Here is a 24,166-nt window from a genome sequence, read left to right on the forward strand (position 1 = left end):
GGACGTGCCGGTATTGTTCTGGATCAGGGATTGAACCTTCTGCTCGTACTTGTTGTACGACTCGGCGAACGTTTTCAGGATGACCTCCGCCAGGTCTCGCGGGCAGGGAGGGTCGTTCTTAAGGGATGCTCCCACTGCGTCGCAGATGGCCACCCTGACGGTGTCGTGTTGCACTCTGTCGTTGTACTGCTGGGACTCTACCCGCCATCCCAGTTGTGCCATACCTGGCTCGTTGTAGAAAGGCTGCTCGTTGAGCAGCGATTGTATCGAGACCAGGACGCTGCCTATGCCCTGTGCTGGGCTCCAGGCTGGTCCGGGAAATGTGCCGAGGATGCTGAGACACACCTGTAAACAATTTTACATATCTTTAGAACCCTTTTCGAGACTCATCTGCGAGACTAGTTTATTAGGGGAAAGCACAAATGCCTCAGAAGAAGAGTAGTAAGGATGCGAAGTAATCCTTAGCAATGCAAGTCGCCTAAGCAGTTGGTCGTTTTGTTCCGGCTCTGATGAGACACACGCACGCACGCACGCACGCACACACACACACACACGCACGCACGCACGCACGCACACACACACACACACACACACACACACACACACACACACACACACACACACACACACACACACACATGCATACGTACCTTCATACATGCATATATATATACCGGGTGTTTCAGCGGACACTTTCAAAAATTCTTAAAGGTTGCCTGTGGCAGATAACACAATTTTAGTTCATATATATACGCTGGTCTACTCGAAGAGGCGGACATTACTTGCACAGGAAATTGAAATGCATAATCCAATAATTACCAGAAATTCACTAATGAAGTTTTTAACTAATTACCTGATGACCCATATTATATATATATATATATATATATATATATATATACACGTCATTGCGCTCATACGCCTTTGGATGGGCCGCTTGCCCATAAAGACTGTTATGAAGCCCAACTTTTGCCACGTTCCTGAATTATAAGTAGAGAACGGATTACAGGTTAAATTATGCAAAATTTAAACTTGTGACATATCAATAAATACTCTGCGTAACTTAAGACAACCATGAAAATTGTACCGTTGGTGCTATTTTTCTGAGTTAGATCACTCTACTTTTAAAGTTTGGTTCAAGTGACGTGAAAGACGTGGTATATATCTTTCTGTATAATTTGGCAAACATTTGACAAAATCAAGAAAACAAATTTGGAGGACGCTTAAGCTTCGCCTTCAAGAGTGGAACGCGATAGCATTCAAATATCCTTGACTGTTTCTCACACTTGCCGGCAACTGCAGTTTATGTAACCGTAATGTTTACTGGGAAACGCTGGCGGTGAACGCTATGCACGAAGGCGCGCTTTCTGGTAGCAACGCGGCCTCTTTCGTGGGCGGGCCTTCTTTTATTGTTTGCACCTTTAATATTTCAGCCTGAGAAGATTTAGCATAACAGGCATGCGCTGTCGGTGTTTTGTTTCATGACAATTGTTTGTGGGCAGTCACTCTCAAAATGCTGAGGAATAACTTTGTAAAGAATGCAAGACAGTGTGAGCAACTTTTGTGGTAAAATATATTTGGAGGGTCTGCCTGGTTGGGGATGACTTTCTCGGCCGTGGGCGCCAATGCCGACGCCGACGCCGGATTTTCTGCGACACGGGGCCCTAACCGCTATCGCGTTAAAACTGTCAGCCCTTCCACTGAGGTGGAGATGGAAGACCAGTGAAGCAGTATTGTGGTGGAAATTATGTATTCTCAATTATGACTGTTAAGATGTGATGGTGTAATTGGTTATTTGAACTATTGAAGAATGAGAAATATATATGAGCCGGTAGTTTTCATTTAGTGACCACATGGACCATGGCCTTATAGTCGCTACGGTACACCGCCATAGGGTGTACGGCAAAGGTTCTTCATAAACACGTCACCAACGCCACGCGCGTTCGGTGCGAACGCGGGCAAAACGCCGCAGTCGTCGACAACAGTTCTGCGCGTTGTTTGTGTGACCGCACACAACCGCTGTCAAAACGCTGGCGTGAGCAAGCGCGCCAGCAGCAGCGAGAGAAGGTTCATGTGGTCTATCGCTTCAACGGAAACTGAGCGGCGAAAGTACACCGCATACAAATGGCAGGAGCCGTGTTGCAGATCGCTTTCAAGATACGGTGCGCGCCACCACTCGGCGCCGCGCAAAGTACAAGTTGCTCGCAGAGCAGAAGCCGCAACCCCTCCCTCCCGCGCTCCCTTCCCGCTGTCCTCCTTTCGCGTGAGAGATTGAGTCGCCAGTTCCCCTTGCGCCCGGTCGCACGCAAGATACGCATTTGGTGCCTCAGATAAACTTCGCCTCCCCTCCCTCCCTCCCGTCCCCCCACGGCATTCGCTCTCCGCCGTGCTTTCGCGTTTGCTCGCCGCCGTGCGATCCACCGACGACGTTCCACGTCACGATTGAGTGCCAAAAACTACCAACGGATATCCCCCATTCTAAAATCCCCCCAACCAACATATGTGCAGTGGGAGGCGATCCTGCGTCGCTCCGAGCCTCAGGTCTGGCTGGCCCTGGTTCGACGAGCAAGAGCGGTGGCGGCAGCCATTGTGGCCCTAGACTAAGGGGCCCAACAACATTAATCCTTTCACGTTATAAATGAGTTCATTTCTTCTTCTTCCGCAGTGCGTTCGCCCCCCGTGAAAGCGTGCGTCCCTCGCGCGCTTTCAATCGCACATACAGCATACGGCCAATAAGAGTTTTCTAACACGAAAGTGTTTTATGCCGGGGTCCACCAAGACTTCACTGACGTATTTAACACGAAAGTGTTTTATGCCGGGGTCCACCAAGACTTCACTGACGTATTTCCGTCACGGAAATACGTCATAGAACATAATACAAAGAAAGAAACCAGAAGAAAATGTTCCACAAACATGCAAAATTTGGGAATCGAACCCACGACCTCTCGGTCCGCGACGATAGATCGCCGAGCGTTTAACCCATTGCGCCACAAACGCATTTGCAGAGAGCTACACAGACGCGCCTTATATACCTAACACTCCTCCGTGTACCCGCGCTCTTGTTCGGGGCGGTGCCGCCGCCTACGAGCAGAAAAGAGAAGTACTGCATTATGACACTAACGCGCACCGACAGTGAACGCTTCGGTGGTCTCACCACTACGACGCCTCGATGCCAGCATTCGAAGGGACGCTGGCATCAAGAAGCACTACCAACGCCACCTAGGTGGCGTTGGTAGTGGCGTTCACCGTACTCAGCACAGCGGAGCGGCCTCCGCAATTAGCTCTGAAAATGTTTCTGAAGTTGATCGCGGAGGCTGCAATTACGACGCGCTGTACGCGCTGATTTGACTCGGTGACGATTCAGTTACGTGCTTTGTCTTGCGCGTTGTATTAGTGTGTCAGTTACGTGCTTCGTCTTTCGCGTTGTGCTAGCGTGTGCAGCGTAGTGCAGCTTCCATATGCACGACGGTTGCTCATGGTCATCGACGTTGGTAGTCGTGATGGAGGAGACGTGCCACCAGGCGTCAGCGTGGGTGCATCAACGCCCAAGGGCGCTTTAGCCACAAAACACCAATAGACATTATATATCAATGTGCAATAAACATTACACTACTTCTGTGAAGACACGTTTCACTTTCGTGTTCTATACCGATTCCTATATAAGAGGGATCAACCACATTTTTTCTACATCCGGACGCGACCATCGAAGACTGAACCCTTAACAGCTTCGCTGTAAAAATAGAGAGGGGGTAGTTCTGATATTCAACGGGGGCGCAAGCCACGATCACCGCTAACGTTACAGGGGACTCTGAACTCTGCTTGTTTTCTTCGCATGTTTCTGGAAAAAGGAAATGTACCTTGCCGTTGGCGTAGAGGTTCGGGTTGAATCGCACTCTACCGGCGTCCGTGGTCATCAGGCGCACTCGGGGCGGCTGAACCGGGTAGTTCGGGGGACACTTGAGAAAGAAGTGGAAGAAGCCGCCCTCGTACGGCGTGCCCTCCGGTCCCACCACGAGAGCGTGGATCCTGGTGAGGTCGCTCTCCTCGGGCGAGATGTGGATGCCGGGCAGCGGGTCGGCCTTGATGTCGGCTATGTCCCGCGTCACTCTCATCAGACACGCAGGCGTCGGGACCTCATTCACGAAGTTCATCGGGTCCCAGGAACCCTGAAGCATGCCGTTCTTGCCCAGACCGCCGCTTGCCGTGAAATTCGCCATTCTTTGTTTGGCTACTCGGGCGGCGACCCGCTGCACACGGCTCGACTAACTGCGATGTCCGCTCGAATGGTCGTGGCGGTGGTGATGGGGATGCCGCCGCTGCCCTATGAAGCGGCCGATCGCGCGAGCGGATCGATCGGGCCCCATAAAATCAAAGAACAAATTCCGACACGCACCCATCTTGCAATGAGTGTCGACGCTAATGTAATTAGCATTGAAGAAATCAAGCGACACAGCATATTGCCTAACTCTTCACTTGTGTGTAGCCAACTTTTTCCATTTCTGTTACCCACGTCGTCTTCACTTCTGTGTAGCCCATCGCTTGGCGCTCATTGCACGCTCTGGTTCCGTTATGTTCACTTCTTTCTCCACAGTCGGCTGCTTTTGATGGCAACTTTTTCACTTCTCCGTAGCTGACTCAACTCAGGGCAGGGAAGTATTGGCGAGGTTAGGCTTCACACTGAGGCCCCAGTATTGCGGAGAGGAGACGGCACAGATAGACCGAAATGTTCGATCGCACATCGCGGTGGCCCCAATTCCCAAGAACATGCACCCCGAGTACCATCCCGGACGACGCAGAGCAAGGGCAAAGACTCTTCACAAACGTTTCGGCATGGGACCGGGAGTGTATTACACGGATGCTAGTCGAACCAGCTCCGACACGTTCACCGTAGTCTCTACGTGTCAGAACAACGTTACAACGGCATCCTTCAAAACCTCATCGGCATGCGTGGCAGAGGCTGCAGCCATCGCCTTGGCCATTCAGGACGCCGAGCACCAATCCAATTCGGCTGTCATATTATCCGACTCACAAGCAGCTTGCCGCCTGTTTCTAAATGAGATGGCACCCCAGTCACTAATCAAAATTTTGGGCAATCGACTAGAAGGGCACCGGACTATCATATGGTGTCCAGCACACAAGGGACTGGCAGGGAACGCGAGGGCAGACCGTATTGCTCGAGGATTAAACGTCCGAGCAACAGCAGGGCCCAGCGACGACCTTCCACTGAATTCTCGTGGCATCCTTTTACAGCAAAGGCAGCAGCGGAGACGTTTTGGACATCCTCACTCGAATTTGAACAGCCAACAGGAGAGGGACTGGTGTCGTATTCAGACGAATACATAACCCAACCTGCACCAAATACACAGAATACACCCCACGAGGTTCATTGACGAGTGCCCGTGGTGCACAGAAATACCCACACTAAAAAACATCACATGGGAGTGTCCTAAGAGGCCTCCGCACATAGACAGCCCAATAATACTGAAACATCCATTCATGAGGAATGGGCAGTGGGAGGCATGGCTTGCGGACGAGGGCCGGGAGAGCCAATTGGCTCTTCTGGACCAAGCCCAGCGAGCCGCTCGTGCCAGTGGAGCCCTGGCATAGGGGCCCCAACCAGCGTGCCTTCTTTTATTTATTTATTTTCAATAAAGTTTTTACTCACTCACTCCGTAGCTGACTTATCCTGTGTTTGGTTTCGGACTCCTTTGCTTCTTGCCTCGTGTTCTGTTTGTACATCCTGGCACCTCTATCCACTGGCACATACCTATATTCCAACTTGACGTGTAAGATGGTGGAAACGCACGGAGTTACCCGAAAATAACGTGACGCTCCCAGCAAATGCTAATCGCAAAAAAGTAAGAAAATCGCACAGTTCTCGAAACAGTCCCTATCACACTGTCACGTGAAACGCGGGAACGCGCTTATTAGTTAGATGTTTTGCTCATATCGATGTTTATTCCTTCCTTATAGCACATACCGACGAGAAGGTTGGCCACACAATGAGTAGCTGTAATGAGTATCTGTAAATAACAAAATTTCGGGGGGGGGGGGGGAATCAAAGGACATACTTGATGCGGAAATATAATAATAATAATAATAATAATAATAATAATAATAATAATAATAATAATAATAATAATAATAATAATGAAGAAATGAAGAGAATGACATCCCGGCGATTATCATCACGAGGAGAAGGCACGAGATCGGCGTTCGGACACCACATCTTGTTCTCCCTGCCTACTGTTCCGAGCTACCGCCTGTTTTTTGGACTCGCCCAATAAACCTCTTTACATTTGGCGGAGGTGCTGGGTATCGATCCCAGTACCTCTGTTAGATCCCGATGTCTTTCAAATGCTTCTTGCGAAGTCTCCTGGCACTGTGTCTGAGGTGGTAACCCTGTGCCAGAGCTATGACGAATTGAGAAGGCAGCGAGCTCTCACCCGACGTTCACCTCAGACGTACAACCAACCACTCGCTGCACTGGACGTCATGCCTGACCAGTCATACCTTCTCGCACAAATGAAAGACTTTGTGCGTGAGGAGGTGGCCCGTCAGTTGTCTCTCCTGCCGTTTTCTCAGCGTCAGGAGCTCCCACAGCAGCAGCAACTGCAGCAACCAATCCCATTGGCTCCCGTGCTTCGACATGTCATTCAAGAACAGATTTCCGAGGCCACGCCGGTGCCCATTCAGCAGCATCCTGTCGCCGCGCCTCTTAGTTACGCTGAGGTAGTAAAGCGGCAGTAGCTACAACAGCGCTCACCGTTCCATGGTGTGTCGTATGCTGCAGCCCCGACTCAGCCGTTCGTGACATGGGCTGCTCCCATCACTGCAAATCCCTGGCGAACGCGCGACAACCGGCCGATCTGTTTTGCATGCGGCGGCCTGGTCATATCGCCCGACACTGCCGTCGTCGCGCCCCAGGATACTCAGACGCCCGTTCACCGAACTACATGGATCGTCCCCGCTCTCGTTATGAAAGTCCGGATCCCCAAACAAGCAAGTCTTCACGTGACTATCCGCAACCAACGTCTCGTCGCTCACCTTCACCCCGTCGCCGCTCCTTGTCGCCCATGCGTCGTCGACCAGCCCCTGAAAATGAGGGAAACTAGCCCCCGCAGTTCAAGAGGCAAGAACTGCGCTGTCGAAATGCTCAAGTCCTCGAACTTTGCCGTCGAATATTGTCGAAGTTTTTGTTGAAGGCACCCATGCGTATGCTCTTGTCGATACCGGTGCTGCCGTTTCTGTTATAGATGCCAAACTTTGCCGCAAGCTGCGAAAAGTGACTACGCCTCTTGAGATGATGCCCTTACGTACAGCGAATGGAGACCCTGTTCGGCCTATAGCCGCCTGCACTGTTCGACTTATCATTGCTAAAGAACACTATATTGTTGAGTTTATTGTCCTTTCATCCTGCTCGCACGACATCATACTTGGCTGGGACTTTCTATCGTGTAATCACGCCGTTATTGATTGTGCCAGATCTGAACTTGAGCTCTTCCCCTTGTGTGGGTCCCCGCCCTACAACCACATTCATCAAGCCGCCCACAAACTAGTCGTAACAGAGGACACAGAAATTCCGCCGACATCAGCTGTTTTGCTCCCAGTGTTCTGCAACAGCATATGTGACGAAGCTGCATTCTTTGAACCATCACGCCTCCTTCTAAGTCGGAAGCCACTTCTTCTGCCTTATTCGACCCTATCTATTTCGAATGGAACAAGCGCTCTCTGCCTCACAAATTCTCTTCCGTATCCCATCCAACTGCTTAAAGGTGAATCCCTTGGATGCGTGCAACCCATTGATATCGGCCAGATTTTTTTCCGTGCAGCAAGATTCCGCTCGACGCGACCTCGACGCCGTCAGTGCTCTTAACCCTTCTGATGTACCAGCTGTCGACCTATTCAATTCGTCGATCGCAGACGGACTGTTGCCATTTGAACGCTCTGCTCTTCTCCAGCTGCTCTACCAGTTCCGCGAGTCTTTCGATGTTGCCCAACGTGCCCTTGGCCGAACTTCTACCATTGTTCACTACATCGACACCGGCTCCAACTCGCCAGTGCGACAACGTCCGTACCGTGTCTCCACCGCGGAACGTCAAATTATTACCGACCAGGTTGACGACATGCTTAAACGCGACGTTATTCGCCCTTCACAAAGTCCGTGGGCATCCCTTGTGGTTCTCGTTAAAAAAAAAGATGGCGAATCGTGGATTACCGGCGCCTAAACAAGGTCACTCGGAAAGACGTGTACCCTTTACCCAGAATTGACGATGCCCTTGATTGCTTACAATGTGCCGAGTTTTATTCATCGTTAGATTTGCGTTCCGGGTATTGGCAGGTGCCTTTAGCAGAGGCCGACCGTTCAAAGACAGCCTTCGTCACGCCTGACGGTCTATATGAATTTAATGTCATGCCCTTCGGCCTCTGCAATGCGCCTGCCACCTTCGAGCGCATGATGGACTCGGTTCTGCGGGGTTTGAAGTGGCACATATGTCTCTACTACCTCGACGACATTGTTGTCTTTGCGCCATATTTCGCAACCCATCTCGAACGCCTCAACCATGTCCTGACTTGTCTGAAGAACACTCAGCTCCAACTCAATCTGAAGAAGTGCCGTTTTGCTGCCCGAAAACTTACAATTCCAGGTCACGTCGTATCAAAGGACGGTGTACTTCCGAACCCGGCTAAACTACGTGCCGTCACCGACTTTCCCAAACCGACGACTATAAAGCAGTTAAGAAGCTTCGTAGGGTTATGCTCCTACTTTCGCCGGTTTGTGCGCAACTTTGCCTCTATAATTGCGCCTTTGACCCAACTTTTAAGCGACGCTACCAGTCTCTCGTCGTGGTCTTCTGAGTGTGACCAAGCCTTCTCCACCCTCCGCCGTCTCCTGACGTCACCACCTATACTGCGCCACTACGATCCTAAGGCCGCAACTGAGGTTCACACAGACGCCAGCGGTGTCGGCCTGGGTGCTGTTCTCGCACAACGAAAGCCTGGGTTCGCAGAGTATGTCGTCGCATACGCCAGCAGAACACTCACCAAGGCTGAGTCAAACTATAGCGTCACCGAGAAAGAATGCTTGGCAATAGTCTGGGCGCTTGTCAAGTTCCGCCCATACTTATATGGCCGCACGTTTGATGTAGTTACGGACCATCATGCATTATGTTGGTTGTCTTCGCTGAAGGATCCGTCAGGTCGCCTTGCCCGCTGGGCTCTTCGACTTCAAAAGTTTGATATCTGTGTTATATATCGTTCCGGACGCAAGCATGCCGATGCTGATGCACTGTCGCGGTCACCACTATCCACCTAAACTGCGTCCATATCCACTATAGACCACCCACTGTCAGCTCTTGACGTCGCCGCCGTGTCCTCTGCACAGCGCCACGATCCATGGATCGCTTCGCTTCTTGACGTTTTATCCGAGGCACCCACCCTTTCGCCCACTCGAACACTGCGACGCCAAGCTTCGCACTTCAGCATTCGTGATGGCCTATTGTACCGGCGGAACTACTCGCCAGATGGTAGGAAGTGGCTTCTAGTGATCCCCCGAACGCTGCGCTCTACACTCTGCGCGTCCTTTCACTCCGACCCGCAGTGTGCTCACGGCGGTGTCTTCAAGACGTATGAACGTTTACGCAAAAGATACTACTGGCGCGGAATGTTTCGCTTTGTCCGCAAGTTCATTCGCGGCTGCCACGAGTGTCAGCGACGCAAAAAACCACCGCATCCTGCTGCAGGTTCATTACAGCCCCTTCCGTGCCCAGACGGCCCATTCGACCGCGTTGGAATTGACCTATATGAACCTTTACCTTTGACCACAGCGGGAAACCGATGGGCTATCGTTGCTGTCGACCACCTTACACGATACGCCGAAACTGCTGCTCTTCCCACGGCGACAGCACAGGACGTCGCCTCCTTCAACCTCAATCGTTTTGTGCTGCTACACGGTCCTCCTCGTGAACTCCTCAGTGACCGTGGCCGCGTATTTTTCTCCGATGTAATTCAAGCACTTCTCCACCAGTGCAATATTGTACATCGGACGTGTACTGCCTACCACCCTCAAACGAACGGTTTAATCGGACACTGGGCGACATGCTTGCGACACATGTCGCATCTGATCAAACAAACTGGGACCTGGTTCTTCCATTTGCGACATACGCGTATAACACCGCTACGCAAGTCACAACCGGATTTTCCCCTTCCTTCTGTACGTTCGCCAGCCGTCGCACACAATCGACACGTTGCTGCCATACGCACCAGATGCCTCAGAGTGCACGCCCGTGTCGGAAGCCGCCCGTTACGCTGAAGATTGCCGGCAACTAGCCAAGCGCTTTACTACGGCCGACCAACAACGCCAGAAAAACGCCCGCGATGACGACCGCCCTCCTGATGCACCATTCGCTCCTGGAGCACTTGTCTGGCTTCATGTACCGCCCTGCGCTCCTGGCTTGTCATCCAAACTGCTTTCCAATTATCATGGTCCCTACCGCGTCGTCGAGCGTACCTCCCCCGTAAACTACGTCATTGAACCTCTTACGCCGCCCGGCGACCGTCGTCGACGTGGACGTGATGTTGTTCACATAGACCGCCTCAAGCCGTACTTCGACCCTCTTGTCCCCACTTGTTAGATCGCCAGGATGGCTCCACCTTTCTCGACGGGGGCAATTATAATGAAGAAATGAAGAGAATGACATCCCGGCGATCATCATCACGAGAAGGCACGAGATCGGCGTTCGGACACCACCATCTTGTTCTCCCTGCCTACTGTTCCGAGCTACCGCCTGTTTGTTAGACTCACCCAATAAACCTCTTTAAATAATAATAATAATAATAATAATAATAATAATAATAATAATAATAATAATAATAATAATAATAATAATAATAATAATAATAATAATAATAATAATAACCATATTGAAAAAATCGCAGCAGAGGCGGCACCCCCTAGTAATTCTCGCGGTTTCTGTGATCTTAGTGTACTTCAAATTGCCCTGTGGCCAAATTGTCCAGCTCCAAAACGATAAAAAATTATTAGCCCTTCTCCTGTCGAGGAAATGGGAGTATAAGCGAAGCTTGTCGTGTGTTTCTTCGGTGTTCCTCCGAACGAATTAATTGCACTGACGAGTACAACGTTGTGCTCGAACCACAACCCGTCGCACGCACTGCAGCTGGCTACGACGTTCCGGGTGAGAAACTCGCGTTGAAACCTCGCCGTCGCACCGGGAAATTTGGCGCTAGCGTTATTGTCGAGTTGTTCACCACCTTTGTCGGGTTCCTGGAGGGCTAGACGACGCTGACACGAGGCCTCAACGTCGCGTTCCCGCACCTCGGGGTCCGCGGCTCTTCGATGACGTATGGCCTGGGCCTCTGAAGCCCTCACGCTAGAATCGGCACGTCGACGACGAGGCCTTTCCCAAGCGCGTTCATTCTGGATAGATTTCCACGAAATTTCTTCAAAATTAAATCTGTCTGTTACGTGAGACAATGAATGACTCATACCCCCGTAAACGCGGCCTCGCCATTACGAGGACAGAAGAGAAGGGAAATTCTACGCTGGAATTATTAGCGGCAGCGCGGAAAAAGTCGCGTTTGCTCTCTATATATAGTGATTGTAAAGGAGGAAAAAGACGCTTAATTCTGCAGCCCTTCAGGCAGCACGGCGCAGAACACGCGTTTGCTCTCCGACGTGCGTTCGCTCCCCGTGAAAGCGCGCGTCCCTCGCGCCCTTTCACTCGCACGTACAGTGTCCAGAGCGCGGCGACGATTTCATCGCCGTTGACGTCATACGGAACCTCACGGCGACGACGACGGCGACGCCGATGGCACAAATCCGCTTTGGAGTATCCATATAATTGCTATCACAATAAAAAGTTGGCGGTTCTTATTCGTGGCCCATGGAGCACCTTTTATTTTCACGTGGCTTGGGTTTTTTCATACGCCAACACCAACAAAACCGACGCCGACACGAGTCAGAGTTTTTTGTGGTCACACTTACAACGTCACCGACGCTTGTGAGGCTATACAAGCTTCGCTTGAATAAACTTCCGTTGTAGAAAACCCGACATATGACGATAACGGAGTTCAAGGAATAATTTGCACAATGAAGTGAAACGGTGAATTAAATAAGTGGTCAATCGTTTCTTCTTCCTTACTAAAATAGTAAGGGCTATAAATCGAGATGCCGGATCGATAACAGCAAAATTTATGGCTGAGACTCTACATTGGAAGCTGGTCAAGTTAACCTCGCACTGCCGCAGGAAGCATTGATCTACACGCCACCGGTAGTAACGTAAATGGTGAAAGTTGACGAACAATAGCAGGGTGGACGATGTAGCACACTTTGAGAGGAAGCTTTAGCTCGGGGCCAACACCGATTTACATACTGAAATACACGCGCAACGCGGAAATGCTCTCATCAGACAACTGTTGGACCAATTCGATAGAAATTTGTGGCATTTAGGAGCAAAACAAATCACTTTAGCAACTGTTGGAAGCAGATGCTTGCTTTATCGCCTGAACTGCTCTACGATAATTATCGGAAATCGGCATTAAAAATAAATCCAGCGCAGGAATTACAAATCCACAACGGAATACCAAAAAACCGACATCGTAGTTATCTTACTTGCATGTGTTAGAACATCTAAAGCGAACAAATATGATGACTGTTTACGTGATTTCTTTTTATATTTACGAGAGATTTGCAAACTTCATACTGATAAATCACTGTAAAATTATCGACTTGTCTATATATCAATTTATTCTGCTTTCATTGTTATAGTGGTGCAGTGTTAAGCATTCTGATACCATTTTTACTTATACGTTACAGAGTTATGAACTTGATACTCGATTTTCTTTAAATGTTGCGATTTTCAAGAGTTTTATTTTTAAAGAAAATGATGGATTAATAGAACATCTTTTAACGATACTGGCGACAGATTTCAGCCTTTTTTTTTTTTATACGACGAACCTTGTAAAATCCGGGACAGTCTATGCTGAACAAAACAATTTCTCCTTTTTAACGTATCTAAATAAGAGCTCCTGAGGTAAATTTAAGTTTTCCCTTAACGATAGGAGCTGCCTAAAATTGGCGTTCGCGAGCACAGAAGGTGGAAGAACATGTAGCATATATCCAAGCAGGGAATACGACGCCAGACGAGCTCGTTCATGCAGATTGCCTCTTGTGCCGGTATCAATTCGAAGCGAACTTGACACACATTATTCGGCAACAATGCACACAAACAAGTGGGATGTGACAGAAGATTCAGGAGTATCGAAGCGCGCACAAACTGTGAAGGAGTCGATCACAGTTATTATTAGCATTAACATCCTGTGGACACAATTTATTCGAGGCCAAGACAATAGCGAGGAATTCAGTTACAAAAGCTGATGTACAGTCTGGGAAACGTGAACGGCAAAATACAACTCGAGGTGAGTATAGGAGAAAAAAAAAAAACGGCAGAATCTATCTCTCGGTGAATGGCGACGTTAATGTGATTAGCAATAAGGCAATTTAGAGACAAACCCTAGCGGCCACCGCAGACACACGAAGTGGCAATCCCGCTGCCAACCACAATGTCTAAGGTGACCACGACACAGCATACAAGTTGTGATCACTGCATCCCCGTTGAAACTGTTGAATAGTATTCTGGCTGCAACTTCGTTGAAATGTCTATACTTCAAGTGGTCGCGCTAGACGCGGAGCTGCCTTGCGGATGGCACGCTGTCGCCTGAATATATTTCTTTAAAGCTGCATAATCCTTGTGTCATCTTGGCACATCCAGTGCGGAGGTTTGGCCACGAATGCGCAAGTACTAGTATCAAATGTATAGTGTCACATACTGGGTGGCCCATTGGACCATGAACTATTATTCCCAGTGACCCACGCTGGCGGAGACATCCCAGAAAGTGCGTTCATTACACTAAGAATCCTAATAACACTATAATCGTTAATGTGAAGCGTCCCGCATAAAACGAAACATCCGGTATATTACCGCCTCGACGCCCATAACATTCACCGTTCTCGTGGGGGAGCATACTCGTAATATGTTGCCCCTGCGATCGCGGGAGGCGGTGGGCGTATGCTTCGTACTTTAGTTCACTGCCGATGGGCATTAGTGGCCCGAGTTGGCTCAATTGTAACGACACACTGGTCAATCAGGGCAAGCGTTCGGTTTTCAGTCAGACAGGTGGGGGTCCATCAATTGTGATAGTTGCTGGCGCCGGTAACCCGCCCTAGAAACCTGTCGTCTAAAACCTACGTATATGGTTGGACTTTAACGCGTAGTCGAAACAGCCTATAATGTAGTGGTAACCTCGGGCCAGTATAGTTTGCTGACTTTCATCCGGTTCTCGGTATGAGAATGTGGCAAATAAACTGGTATTCGGGAATTCCATAAACGCTGTCCCATTCTCGGAATATAATTTCATTGTCACGTAATCTCGACTCCACGTTTCCCGTGAGACCTGGAAGAGTCACCGCTTCACTTTTACTGCTACTGACCTGCATTGTCTTTCTAATCAGTTTTAAATATTGTCACGGCGTCACCAAACTCGAGGGACAAACGAATTTGTAAGCAGGAACAGTAACAAGAACTGACGGCTTGTAATACCACGCGCTAGTGGCTTCTTCTTCTTCTTCTTGCTCTCTATGTTTTTCACAAGTGCCGATGTGTCTCGTTATCGTCGTCGTGTCTGCCGTACGACAGACGCTGCATTTGCCTCCCTTCTAAGGGAAGCAACGCCCCGATCCGCAACTTAAGCGTATGCATGTACGAGACACTAAAACGTGAGTCACTTGGAAAAAGTACGGCTTCATGCGCACCACAGGCACTACTTCGGGTGGGTGCTCTTGGCGCCGCGAACAAGTTTCACCGTCTGGCACGACCTCGTAGTTCACGTCGTTCAGGTGTCAGATGATCCTGTGTATGGTCCAGAATATCGCTTATCAGCTTTTCAGAAAGTCTCCGACGCCGAATGGGTATCCGAACCCACACTCTCTCGCCGGGTGTGTATAGGCGACGAATTTGTGCTCACGATTGTACCGCATTGCGTCCTTGTCTTGCTGGTGGCGGATGCGTAGACGTGCAAGCTGTCTGGCTTCTTCGGCACGTTGGGTAAATTCTTCGGCATCTGCGTGGATGTCGTCGTACTCGTGGGGCAACGTTGCATTCAACGTAGTCGTGGTTTCGCGACCGTGTACCAAGATGAACGTTGTCATACGAGTCGTTTCCTGTTTAGTGGTGTTATATGCGAAGGTTACTAAAGGCAATATCTAGTCCAAGTTCTTATGTTCCACGTCAACGTACATGCAAAGAATATCTGCGAGTGTCTTGTTCAAACGATCCGTTAGTCCATTCATCTGGGGATTATAAACTGTCGTTTTCCGGTGGGCTGTGCCGCTGAGTTTGAGAACTGCATCTCGAAGATCGGCCGTGAACGCGGTTCCTTTGTCAGTAATTACTGCCGTTGGGGCACCGTGCCTATAAGGACGATGTTTCTGACGAAAAATCAAGCAGCTTCATCTGCTGTTCCCCGCTGGGTAGCTTTTGTCTCCGCATAACGGGTAAGGTAGTCAGTGGCGACAATAATCCACTTGTTCCTTGTAGTTCAAGTTGGAAACCGTGCAAGAAAATTCATGCCAATTTTGGCGAATGACGCTCGCGGCACCTCTACAGGATGTAAGGTGCCGCGAGCGTCATTCGCCAAAATTGGCATGAATTTCCGAGAGGAAAGGTGCAAACTGCCAGAACCGCACCCCAAACTCACCAGGCAACAACAGACCATCCTGCGTCGAGCGCAGGCGGGATCGCTTGCGCATCCCGTACTGATGAACCGTATGTACCCCGCGGAACATGATACGCTCTGTCCTTTTTGCAAAAGGGTAAAGGGCACCCTGCCGCACATCTTGGCCGAGTGCACAGAACTCAAGACCCCCCCTCCTCCCCTACCCGCCAACACACCCAATCCCCAACCCCTTGAGCGATGGGAGACCTTGTTAACCAGCCCCGCCCTACCGATTCAGCTCGCGCTGACGGACAGGGGCCAGGAGCTGCTGGGAACATATGGGTCCCGTAACTAGGGAACCAGCCCGTCTGGTGCCTGTGGGCACCACCAATATATTTTGGGCTTAATAAATGTTTATTCATCATCTACAGGATGTATGAGACCAGCTGGCGTGTTGGGTGGCGCTTTGCGTCTGTGGCTGTCGGTACAAGTGCGTACATGATTTTTAACGTTGGCTGGGAGCTTCGGCCAATAATACTTGCGCCGCAGTCGGGAAAATGTTCGTGTGTATCCCAGATGACCTGAGGTGGTCTCATCATGACATGCTGATAGAATGTCATTGCGAGGCGAAGCAGGCACGGCCGATAAGTAGGTGCTGCCCGTCGGAGAAAAGTTCTTCTTATAGAGAACATTGTCCTTCAAACAAAATGACGCCAGACTTCTTCCAAACAGCCGAGACACGTCTTTGCCTCGGCCTTCCAAGAAATCAATAAGCGGAAACAGTTCTGGGTCGTGGCGCTGCTGCCGGGAAATGGTAAATGCATCGATGACTGTCAATAATGCAGCGCCCGCGTTCTTATCCTCAGTGACAGACGGCTGTATTGGTGACCGAGAGAGGCGGTCAGCGTCGGTATTCTTTTTCCCTGACCTGTATACGACGGTCATGTCGAACTCCTGAATCCTGAAGCACCAGCACGCCAATTGACCACAGGGGTCTTTGCCGTCTGTAGTGCGGCAATATAATGGTGGTTCTTCCATTCTTTGGTGATGATTGGCGAGGTTAATGCGATTAGCAATCTTTTTATTGCGATAGCAATTATATGGACACCTCAGGCGCATTTCTGCAGTCGGCGACGCCGTCGCCGTGAGGTTAAAGTACAAGGGCGATAAAATCGTCGCCGCGCGTCATGTGCTGTATGTGCGAATGAAATCGTGCGAAGGTGAGCCAGCGATCGCGGCTCAATCTCGCCCGCGCGAAGGGTGGGAAAGCGAGCGGAAATGCGCCGTTTTCCGTCGCGCGCGAGGCACCCAACGTTGCGAGGCACCGGGAAGGGGGGGGGGGGGGGGGGGGCGTGTTACTCCGCCTGCAAGTTTGTATGCGGCGGCTGCGCGCGGTCGTGCAGCCGTATCTCGAGAGCGATCTGCGTTGGGGGCACAGTCTATATTATAGGTGCGTCGGCGGCTCGTAGCCTTGTGCGTGCTGTGTGTTCTCGGTACTCAGTTTGCGTTGAAGCGATAGACTGCAGGAAGGTCGCTTGGCTCGCTGCTGCTGCCGCGTTTCCTCACGCCAGCGTTTTGCCAGCTATAGTGTCCGCGGTCATCGAGTGTGATGTGTTTGTGTTTGTTTTGCGCGCTGACACCATGCTTGCTAATTTAGTTGGCAAGCGAACGTTTACAAGTTGATACGGCCGATAAAAGTACTATCCATAATTCGCGTGGCTCTCTGCTAATTTGCTATCGCAATCGATGCTTCGCCTTTCGGGCGAAACTGCGAGTTTTTATGATTGGTAATGATATATCATATGTTATGATAATAATAATGGCGACTATTGTATCGGTTCCCATGTCATCTGTATATCACGGCACATCCACAGACACACCAAGCGACAATCTCGCTGCCAGCCACACTGCCAAATGATATCCCACGAAACAGTATTGTCTTCTTGTACCAATTGCACCACAGGGTGGCGGGTGAAGACAACGGTTTTTCCCGGCTTTCCTTCGCCAGCGCGCTCCACCATAGTATCCATAACTACAGCATCTAAACTCTCAAATGCCTCAAAACCCTCGCGCGACAGCACGTCCCGGCAGCCCCGTCTATCCGTGTACACGCACAACTCCTTTAAGCCTAACGGAGGACCTTTCTGAGACATGTCTTGAACGGAGCTGAGTTCTGCCTGTGCATTGTCGCTAATTCATTATCTTCAAAGCCTCCTCACTAGACCTGTATGTTTAATGAGATTTGACGAACTTATTACTTCACTACTGCAAATACCATATCTAGAACTCATAAGCTCGAACAACGTTCTCATAGGTCTTTTTGTTTTTTTTTAATCTGGTATGTTTATCGTTGGCGCTCGGGGATGAACACGCCCTTTGCATCGGCGCCATTTTGTGTAACGGCGGTGAAAGTGAGACCCGCCACCAACCACCAGCCACAATTCGCGAAAATGGGTGAAAAAGCCCGAGGAAGCCAACGAAAGCCATACGCTTTAAAACAGAGTAACAGTGGTACCCGATCTTTCGCTTTCGTATTCTGCATGCAGTCAGCATTCGCATGATTCTCATCTGGGTGTAACAAAGGAGAGGCTGGAGATGATGTCTCCGTACGACTGGTTTGAACGGAAACTTGGAGAGTCTGCTTGGCCACTGGACCGAAGAAACTGTCGATTGTTCTAGAACTCGTCCCCCTCATGCTTCACGGTAACCTGCAAGGAAAAAGAAAAGGCGGGTACAAATCGCACTTGACCTCTTCACTACCGAAAAAAAAAATGTAGGCAGGAGAAACAGAACACTTTGAACATTTCATTTGAAATGGTTTCACAAATGCAGAGAAAAAAATCCTGAATTTTTTTTAAATTTTCAAACGGTACAAATGAGTGTCCACAAACGTGGACATTAGTTGTGGGTATTGTAAAAATAAAAGAAAATTTTACCCCTGCAGGCACAAGAAAACATTGCATTTCATGCACCAAACTCTCGACTTTGCTTTCCAATTTTTGTTCCTCCATTGCATTGCATTTTCAATTTTACAAAATTCTGGGAAGTATTCAAAAGCATTTTCTCGTGTTGCCGTCAGGTTGCACGGCTGGTCCGGTCTTTGGAGCTGCTGGTCTACTTTCGTACCTTTATTTCCTGCTACCATCTCGATTTGGGTGAGATCTGGTTAATGTTTCGGCTACATCCTGCTTGAAAGACAGGAGAGACCGCACCTGTTTTTGTTGTAGGTGCAAAGCTACTGCATCGCAACGCTATTCGGCCCACCCATTGCAGAGAGCATTGTCGAGAAAATGTGTGAGCATCCTAACAACCCATTTCTTCGATTTGACCTTCATCCTGCATTGAAACTTAACTGATTCACAAAGGACAGTGTCATAAATTTTACCCTCTGTATTCCATACACCAGAAATACTAATTGCGAAATTTTGACAAACTTACGCCTTGGTCGCCGCGCGCTGTGTGAGTTGGTTGCCGCCAAATTGTTTGTTTATATCAGGCGCTGAAGGTGACTTGTGCTGCCCTCTTTTCGAGCATCAGTAAAGCCCACTCTGTGCAACGAAAGTAGCGAATTTGAATGAAACTGGACACATTTATTGACACTGAAAGCTGGCTCGTACCAGAACGGACTCCTGACATAGCAGTGCGGAGTAAGGGAACACGTGTCTCTGAGTAAAGGAGGGAGTAGCGAAGGCTCCCTTATTGCTGCCGTGCTGACGGCCCAGCTAACTTAAACGACCTTCCACTCTCTGAAGGGGCGAAATTTGTGGTGGGGAGGGAGCGATTAGCTCGCTTCCACAAAGGCGGCGGTTGTGTTAGCCTGTAACGCGCCTAACAAAATGGTAGAAGTGAGGAGTGTCGTGCTCGCCGCGGACAGTGATTGCAACGGCCTAAAAAATTCCAGGTGCCGCATAATCACTGTCGAGTGGGGTCCCCCCCCCCCCCTCCCCCCGTCCTGGATCCGCCACTGGAGGCATGCCACCATACCGAAAACTACAGAACAGCCTGCGCCCCTGCCTAGTTTTTTTAGAGCGCAAAATTCCTGCCATGGCCTGCCGACTCCAAGAATGAACGCAATCAGTGGACACATGGCTTCCGTAATTGAGGTATCCTGTGAACAGATTATTTTGTGCTTTTTGTAGTCGTATCCAAAAAGCTGCCCAGAAACACAGAAAAAGGCATTTTTCTCAAAGTTACCTTGAGGTCCTCTAGGCTCACTCCGTCTGATACCTGGCTTTGGTGGTCTGACTCTGTGTTTTGAGAACACACAAATGTCGCCAATGTATAAATAAAAAAAATACTCCAATAGCTTCGAAACGTTCATAGCCTACAGATGTGTCCTTCCTGCCGAAGGGAAACGGACTGTACGTTTAAAGATCAGTGCGCGTAGCAATGGTGGCGTACATTTTGGTTTCTTCGGCAAGCGGGATCCACCGAAAACATTTGTGTAATTGAATACGTGATAAGTGATTGCAGTCACCGGTCTTATCAACAACTGTGTGAATTTTCTGCATTGTAAAAGAAATAAGATCCTTTAGGCGGTTTAAGAGCTCTATAGTCAGTACTTGTAAGACCCATCTTCCTTTAGCTCGATGGCTAACTTTAGGTAACGCGAATTGTGATACTAAAGACATAATTATGTCAGTGGCCCAAACTCTTGCGGAGTTGCTCTTGGAATTCATTAAGCTAGTTACTTGCTCTCTGGACCTCGTGTAACGCCCTACAGATAACCCTTGCCACTTAATCGCTTCAGAATAACTTCCCCCGCAAAAGGGTTACACTACATTGTGATGCCTGCTAAACACTTGACAATTCGTAGAGGCTTCCGTCTATCGGCAGAAAAATGTTTAAATATTCCTTCTGATCATCCCAGTATACGGTCACTTTGAGTGTGCTTATATATGGCCTCTATGTTAGGTCTTGAAAGGCAAAAGGCGGAACTGACGCCCTCGAACGCCAGTACTTTTGCAGTACACAAAGCTTTTCAGCCTGTAATTGCTTTAATGATTTGACGTCCCTGTAGATTTCCTTTGAAACTGTAGAGTTTGTAACCATTCTTTTATATTCTCGATGAGAGTTCAGAGCATGATGGAGTGGATATTCTAAACCTTTCGAGCACAATATTGCCGCCATGTTTGTCACGTCTAGCATAATTTCATTACACCTGCTATGCCTTTCCTCAGCAAATGTGCTGCAAAGCCCTCTTGCTTTTATTAATTGCGTGCCTTTTGTGCTTTCGCATCTGCAGCTTGATCTGCGCGCAAATGTTCGCCACCTGGAAATTTTTGCATTACCCGCACGCTGATATAAATAAGCTGAAATAAGGTTACTAGGTTTTGAGATTTCCCTAATTCAAAGCGAAATGAAATCAGTTGCGAAGAAAAAATATGGCGTAAAAAATATAACAACTCACATGCAAGTGCTTCAAGCTCCTGGAAGTGGCAGCTGTCTTCTGGCAGTGCACTACTTTTCATTTCGTTTTCAGCCCTCCAGTTCCCTGTTTATGCCTAAAATTTCAAGCTGCTACAGTGCATTTTGCAGACTAGACGGGTACGTGGCCGTATCGTTGCCTTCACTTGTACACACAGATTTCCAACCTTTCAAACTGACGTGAAAATTGTGTCGAAGGGTGAACTTGTTTATCGGCACTGATCGACGCAAGATTCTCCATAGACTAAAAAAATAGAACAAAGTTTTTTACTCGAAACTGATTGCCCATGGAGAAGAAATCGGCAGCGCTAGTACCTTGTAGAGTGCAATCGTCGACGGAAACGTGTCTGAATTTAATTTAGACGGAGAGCTCCCGCGAACCTGATACATAAGTGTGCTTTCTGCACAATGTTCTCTTACGCAATTTAATGACTCTAACAGTTAATCGGTTTCTTTAGTTTCTGCGTTCTGCAAGTTCTTCGATTCGCGACCCAAGAGCGCGAACTCCCGACAGTCAGCAGCTAATCAATAGCTTGAGCTGTGACTTGTGCAGCTGCTTGAGCAGCGGCTTGAGCTGCAATCTTGTCATTCACCAGCTTGCGGAGATCCTGAAGTCTCTTGAGCAGTGGCTCATATTTGTACGTGGTTGTAAAGCCCAGGTACTGAGCCCATGACGTGCCGGTGTTGCTCTGGATCAGGGATTGAACCTTCTGCTCGTACTTGTTGTACGACTCGGCAAACGTCTTCAGGATGACCTCCGCCAGGTCTCGCGGGCAGGGAGGGTCGTTCTTAAGGGATGCTCCCACTGCGTCGCAGATGGCCACCCTGACGGTGTCGTGTTGCACTCTGTCGTTGTACTGCTGGGACTCTACCCGCCATCCCAGTTGTGCCATACCTGGCTCGTTGTAGAAAGGCTGCTCGTTGAGCAGCGATTGTATCGAGACCAAGACGCTGCCTATGCCCTGTGCTGGGCTCCAGACTGGCCCGGGAAATGTGCCGAGGATGCTGAGGCACACCTGTAAAGAATTTCACAAATTGTGAACGCCCATTTTGAGACTCACATTCGAGACTTATTTGCGAGGGAAAGCACAAACGCCTTAGAAGAATAGCACAGTTGAATCTTGAGCAATGCAAGTCTCCTAAGCAGTTGGTCGTTTTTACATCGAAGCTGTATATGGGTACCCCGGCAAATTGTCTGCGTCCGTGCGTGTGCACCGTCCCGTCGACAAAGAAAAATTTCGTCCCTAGAGCTAGCGTAATCTTGAGTTTCCGCGTAACAGAATTGTTTTCTCGTGTGTTCAAATTACAATCCGATGCTATTATGTCTTCAGCTTGTGTATAAGCCGTATTTTAAAAAATTTGTGACGTACTTTACTTTGAAGAATTGAATTAGTTCAATAAAGCACTTGCGCCAGGCGGAGGGTCTACTAGAATGAGGATATATGTTGCACTCCGGATCACACCTGCGTGCCCGTGGACGAACGTGTGCACACGATGTATCTGTCCATGATGAGTGGCCGCTCTGTCCGTTGCATCGGTCGCGCGGAGTGTGCTGCGACCGTAATCGACATCATATCAAGACTGTTAAAAAATTGCAGTGACGTTCACTTCGTGAATGCAGGCTACGCGCAAGCGTATGGACGCCATCAACGTGCACCGCGGTGTCGAAGCACTAACGGAAAGGGAGCGAACGAGGTCGCGGACGCTACATTGATCCCGACGGTGTCACGTCTTGTGGTGGTGACGCTTCTGTAACGTCGGCAACAGCTTTGCTGTACATCCACTTTTAGAAGGTACAATGGCAAAATTTATTCCCAGCTCTGATGAAAACCAGCAACACATACACACACGTAATATACGAGGGTGTCCCAGCTAAAAGTAGCCAATGTTTTAAAAACGACGGAGTGTGCGAGGAGGCTCAAACCAATTCAGCGGTGTTGGGGATCGCCTGTCCTAGTCTGCGGTATTTTTATCGTTTTGCAGAGTTAATTAATTAGTGTCAAATAATTGCCTAAATTTTTAAATATTGGCTTCACCAAGAAAGTGCCAATGCGAAAGTTGCAGATCAGATTTAAAAATGGCCGACTGAATTGTTTGCAACTAAGTGCCATTGATGGAGCTTCTTCTAATTGCCTTTAAAGAAAGACCGCGAAATACAACCGTGAATATTGTACCGTTGGTCTTATTTTTCTGAGGTAGATCACTCTACATTTAAGGTTTGGTTCAAGTGACGTAAAAGACGCGCTTATCATTTGGCTAAGATTTGACAAAACCAAGAAAAACATAGAGGGGGGGGGGGGGGGGGGAGTTCTGATACCGAACGGAGGCCCAAGTCACGATCGCCGCTAACGTTACAGAGGACTCTGGACGCTGCTAGTTTTGATCACATGTTTCCGGCGCAGGGTCAAATGCACACGTACCTTGCCGTTGGCGTAGAGGTTCGGGTTGAATCGCACTCTACCGGCGTCCGTGGTCATCAGGCGCACTCGGGGCGGCTGAACCGGGTAGTTTGGGGGACACTTGAGAAAGAAGTGGAAGAAGCCGCCCTCGTACGGCGTGCCCTCCGGTCCTACCACGAGAGCGTGGATCCTAGTGAGGTCGCTCTCCTCCGGCGAGATGTGGATGCCGGGCAGCGGGTCGGCCTTGATGTCGGCTATGTCCCGCGTCACTCTCATCAGACACGCAGGCGTCGGGACCTCGTTCACGAAGTCCATCGGGTCCCAGGAACTCTGAAGCCTGCCGTCTTTGCCCAGACCGCCTCTTGCGGTAGAATTCGCCATTCTTTGCTTGGCTACTCGGGCGGCGACCCGCTGCACACGGCTCGACTAACTGCGATGTCCGCTCGAATGGTCGTGGCGGTGGCGATGGGGATGCCGCCGCTGCCCTTATAAATGGCCGATCACACGAGTTGATCGATCGGGCTCCATAAAAAAAAGAAAAAAAATTTCCGACACGAACCCATCTTGGGACAAATGTCGACGCTAATGTATTTACCATCGAAGCAATT

The 24,166-nt window shown here is 49.4% G+C and overlaps 2 protein-coding genes across 2 annotated transcripts in view; both read right to left on the bottom strand.

Annotated features, from left to right (window-relative positions):
• Nucleotides 1-4,330, bottom strand: part of LOC119432597 (ubiquitin-conjugating enzyme E2 Z-like) — a 5,672-nt gene extending 1,342 nt beyond the window's left edge. The window contains exons 1-2 of the mRNA XM_049658315.1: nucleotides 3,858-4,330; nucleotides 9-345 (exon numbers count right to left, since the gene is read on the bottom strand). Coding sequence (XP_049514272.1) covers nucleotides 9-345; nucleotides 3,858-4,217 — 697 coding nt within the window. The 5' untranslated portion in view covers nucleotides 4,218-4,330. The remainder of the gene's footprint in view (nucleotides 1-8; nucleotides 346-3,857) is intronic.
• Nucleotides 4,331-21,552: 17,222 nt separating this feature from the next.
• On the bottom strand, nucleotides 21,553-23,939 carry LOC119432599 (ubiquitin-conjugating enzyme E2 Z). The gene is made up of 2 exons (XM_037699760.2): nucleotides 23,580-23,939; nucleotides 21,553-22,175 (listed from the first exon to the last, which is right to left on the bottom strand). Exons 1-2 carry the CDS (start codon nucleotides 23,937-23,939, stop codon nucleotides 21,681-21,683), a joined length of 855 nt encoding a protein of 284 aa, XP_037555688.1. The 3' UTR covers nucleotides 21,553-21,680.
• Nucleotides 23,940-24,166: the final 227 nt, after the last annotated feature.

This window comes from Dermacentor silvarum, chromosome 11, assembly GCF_013339745.2.
Source record: "Dermacentor silvarum isolate Dsil-2018 chromosome 11, BIME_Dsil_1.4, whole genome shotgun sequence".
NCBI lineage: Eukaryota > Metazoa > Arthropoda > Arachnida > Ixodida > Ixodidae > Dermacentor > Dermacentor silvarum.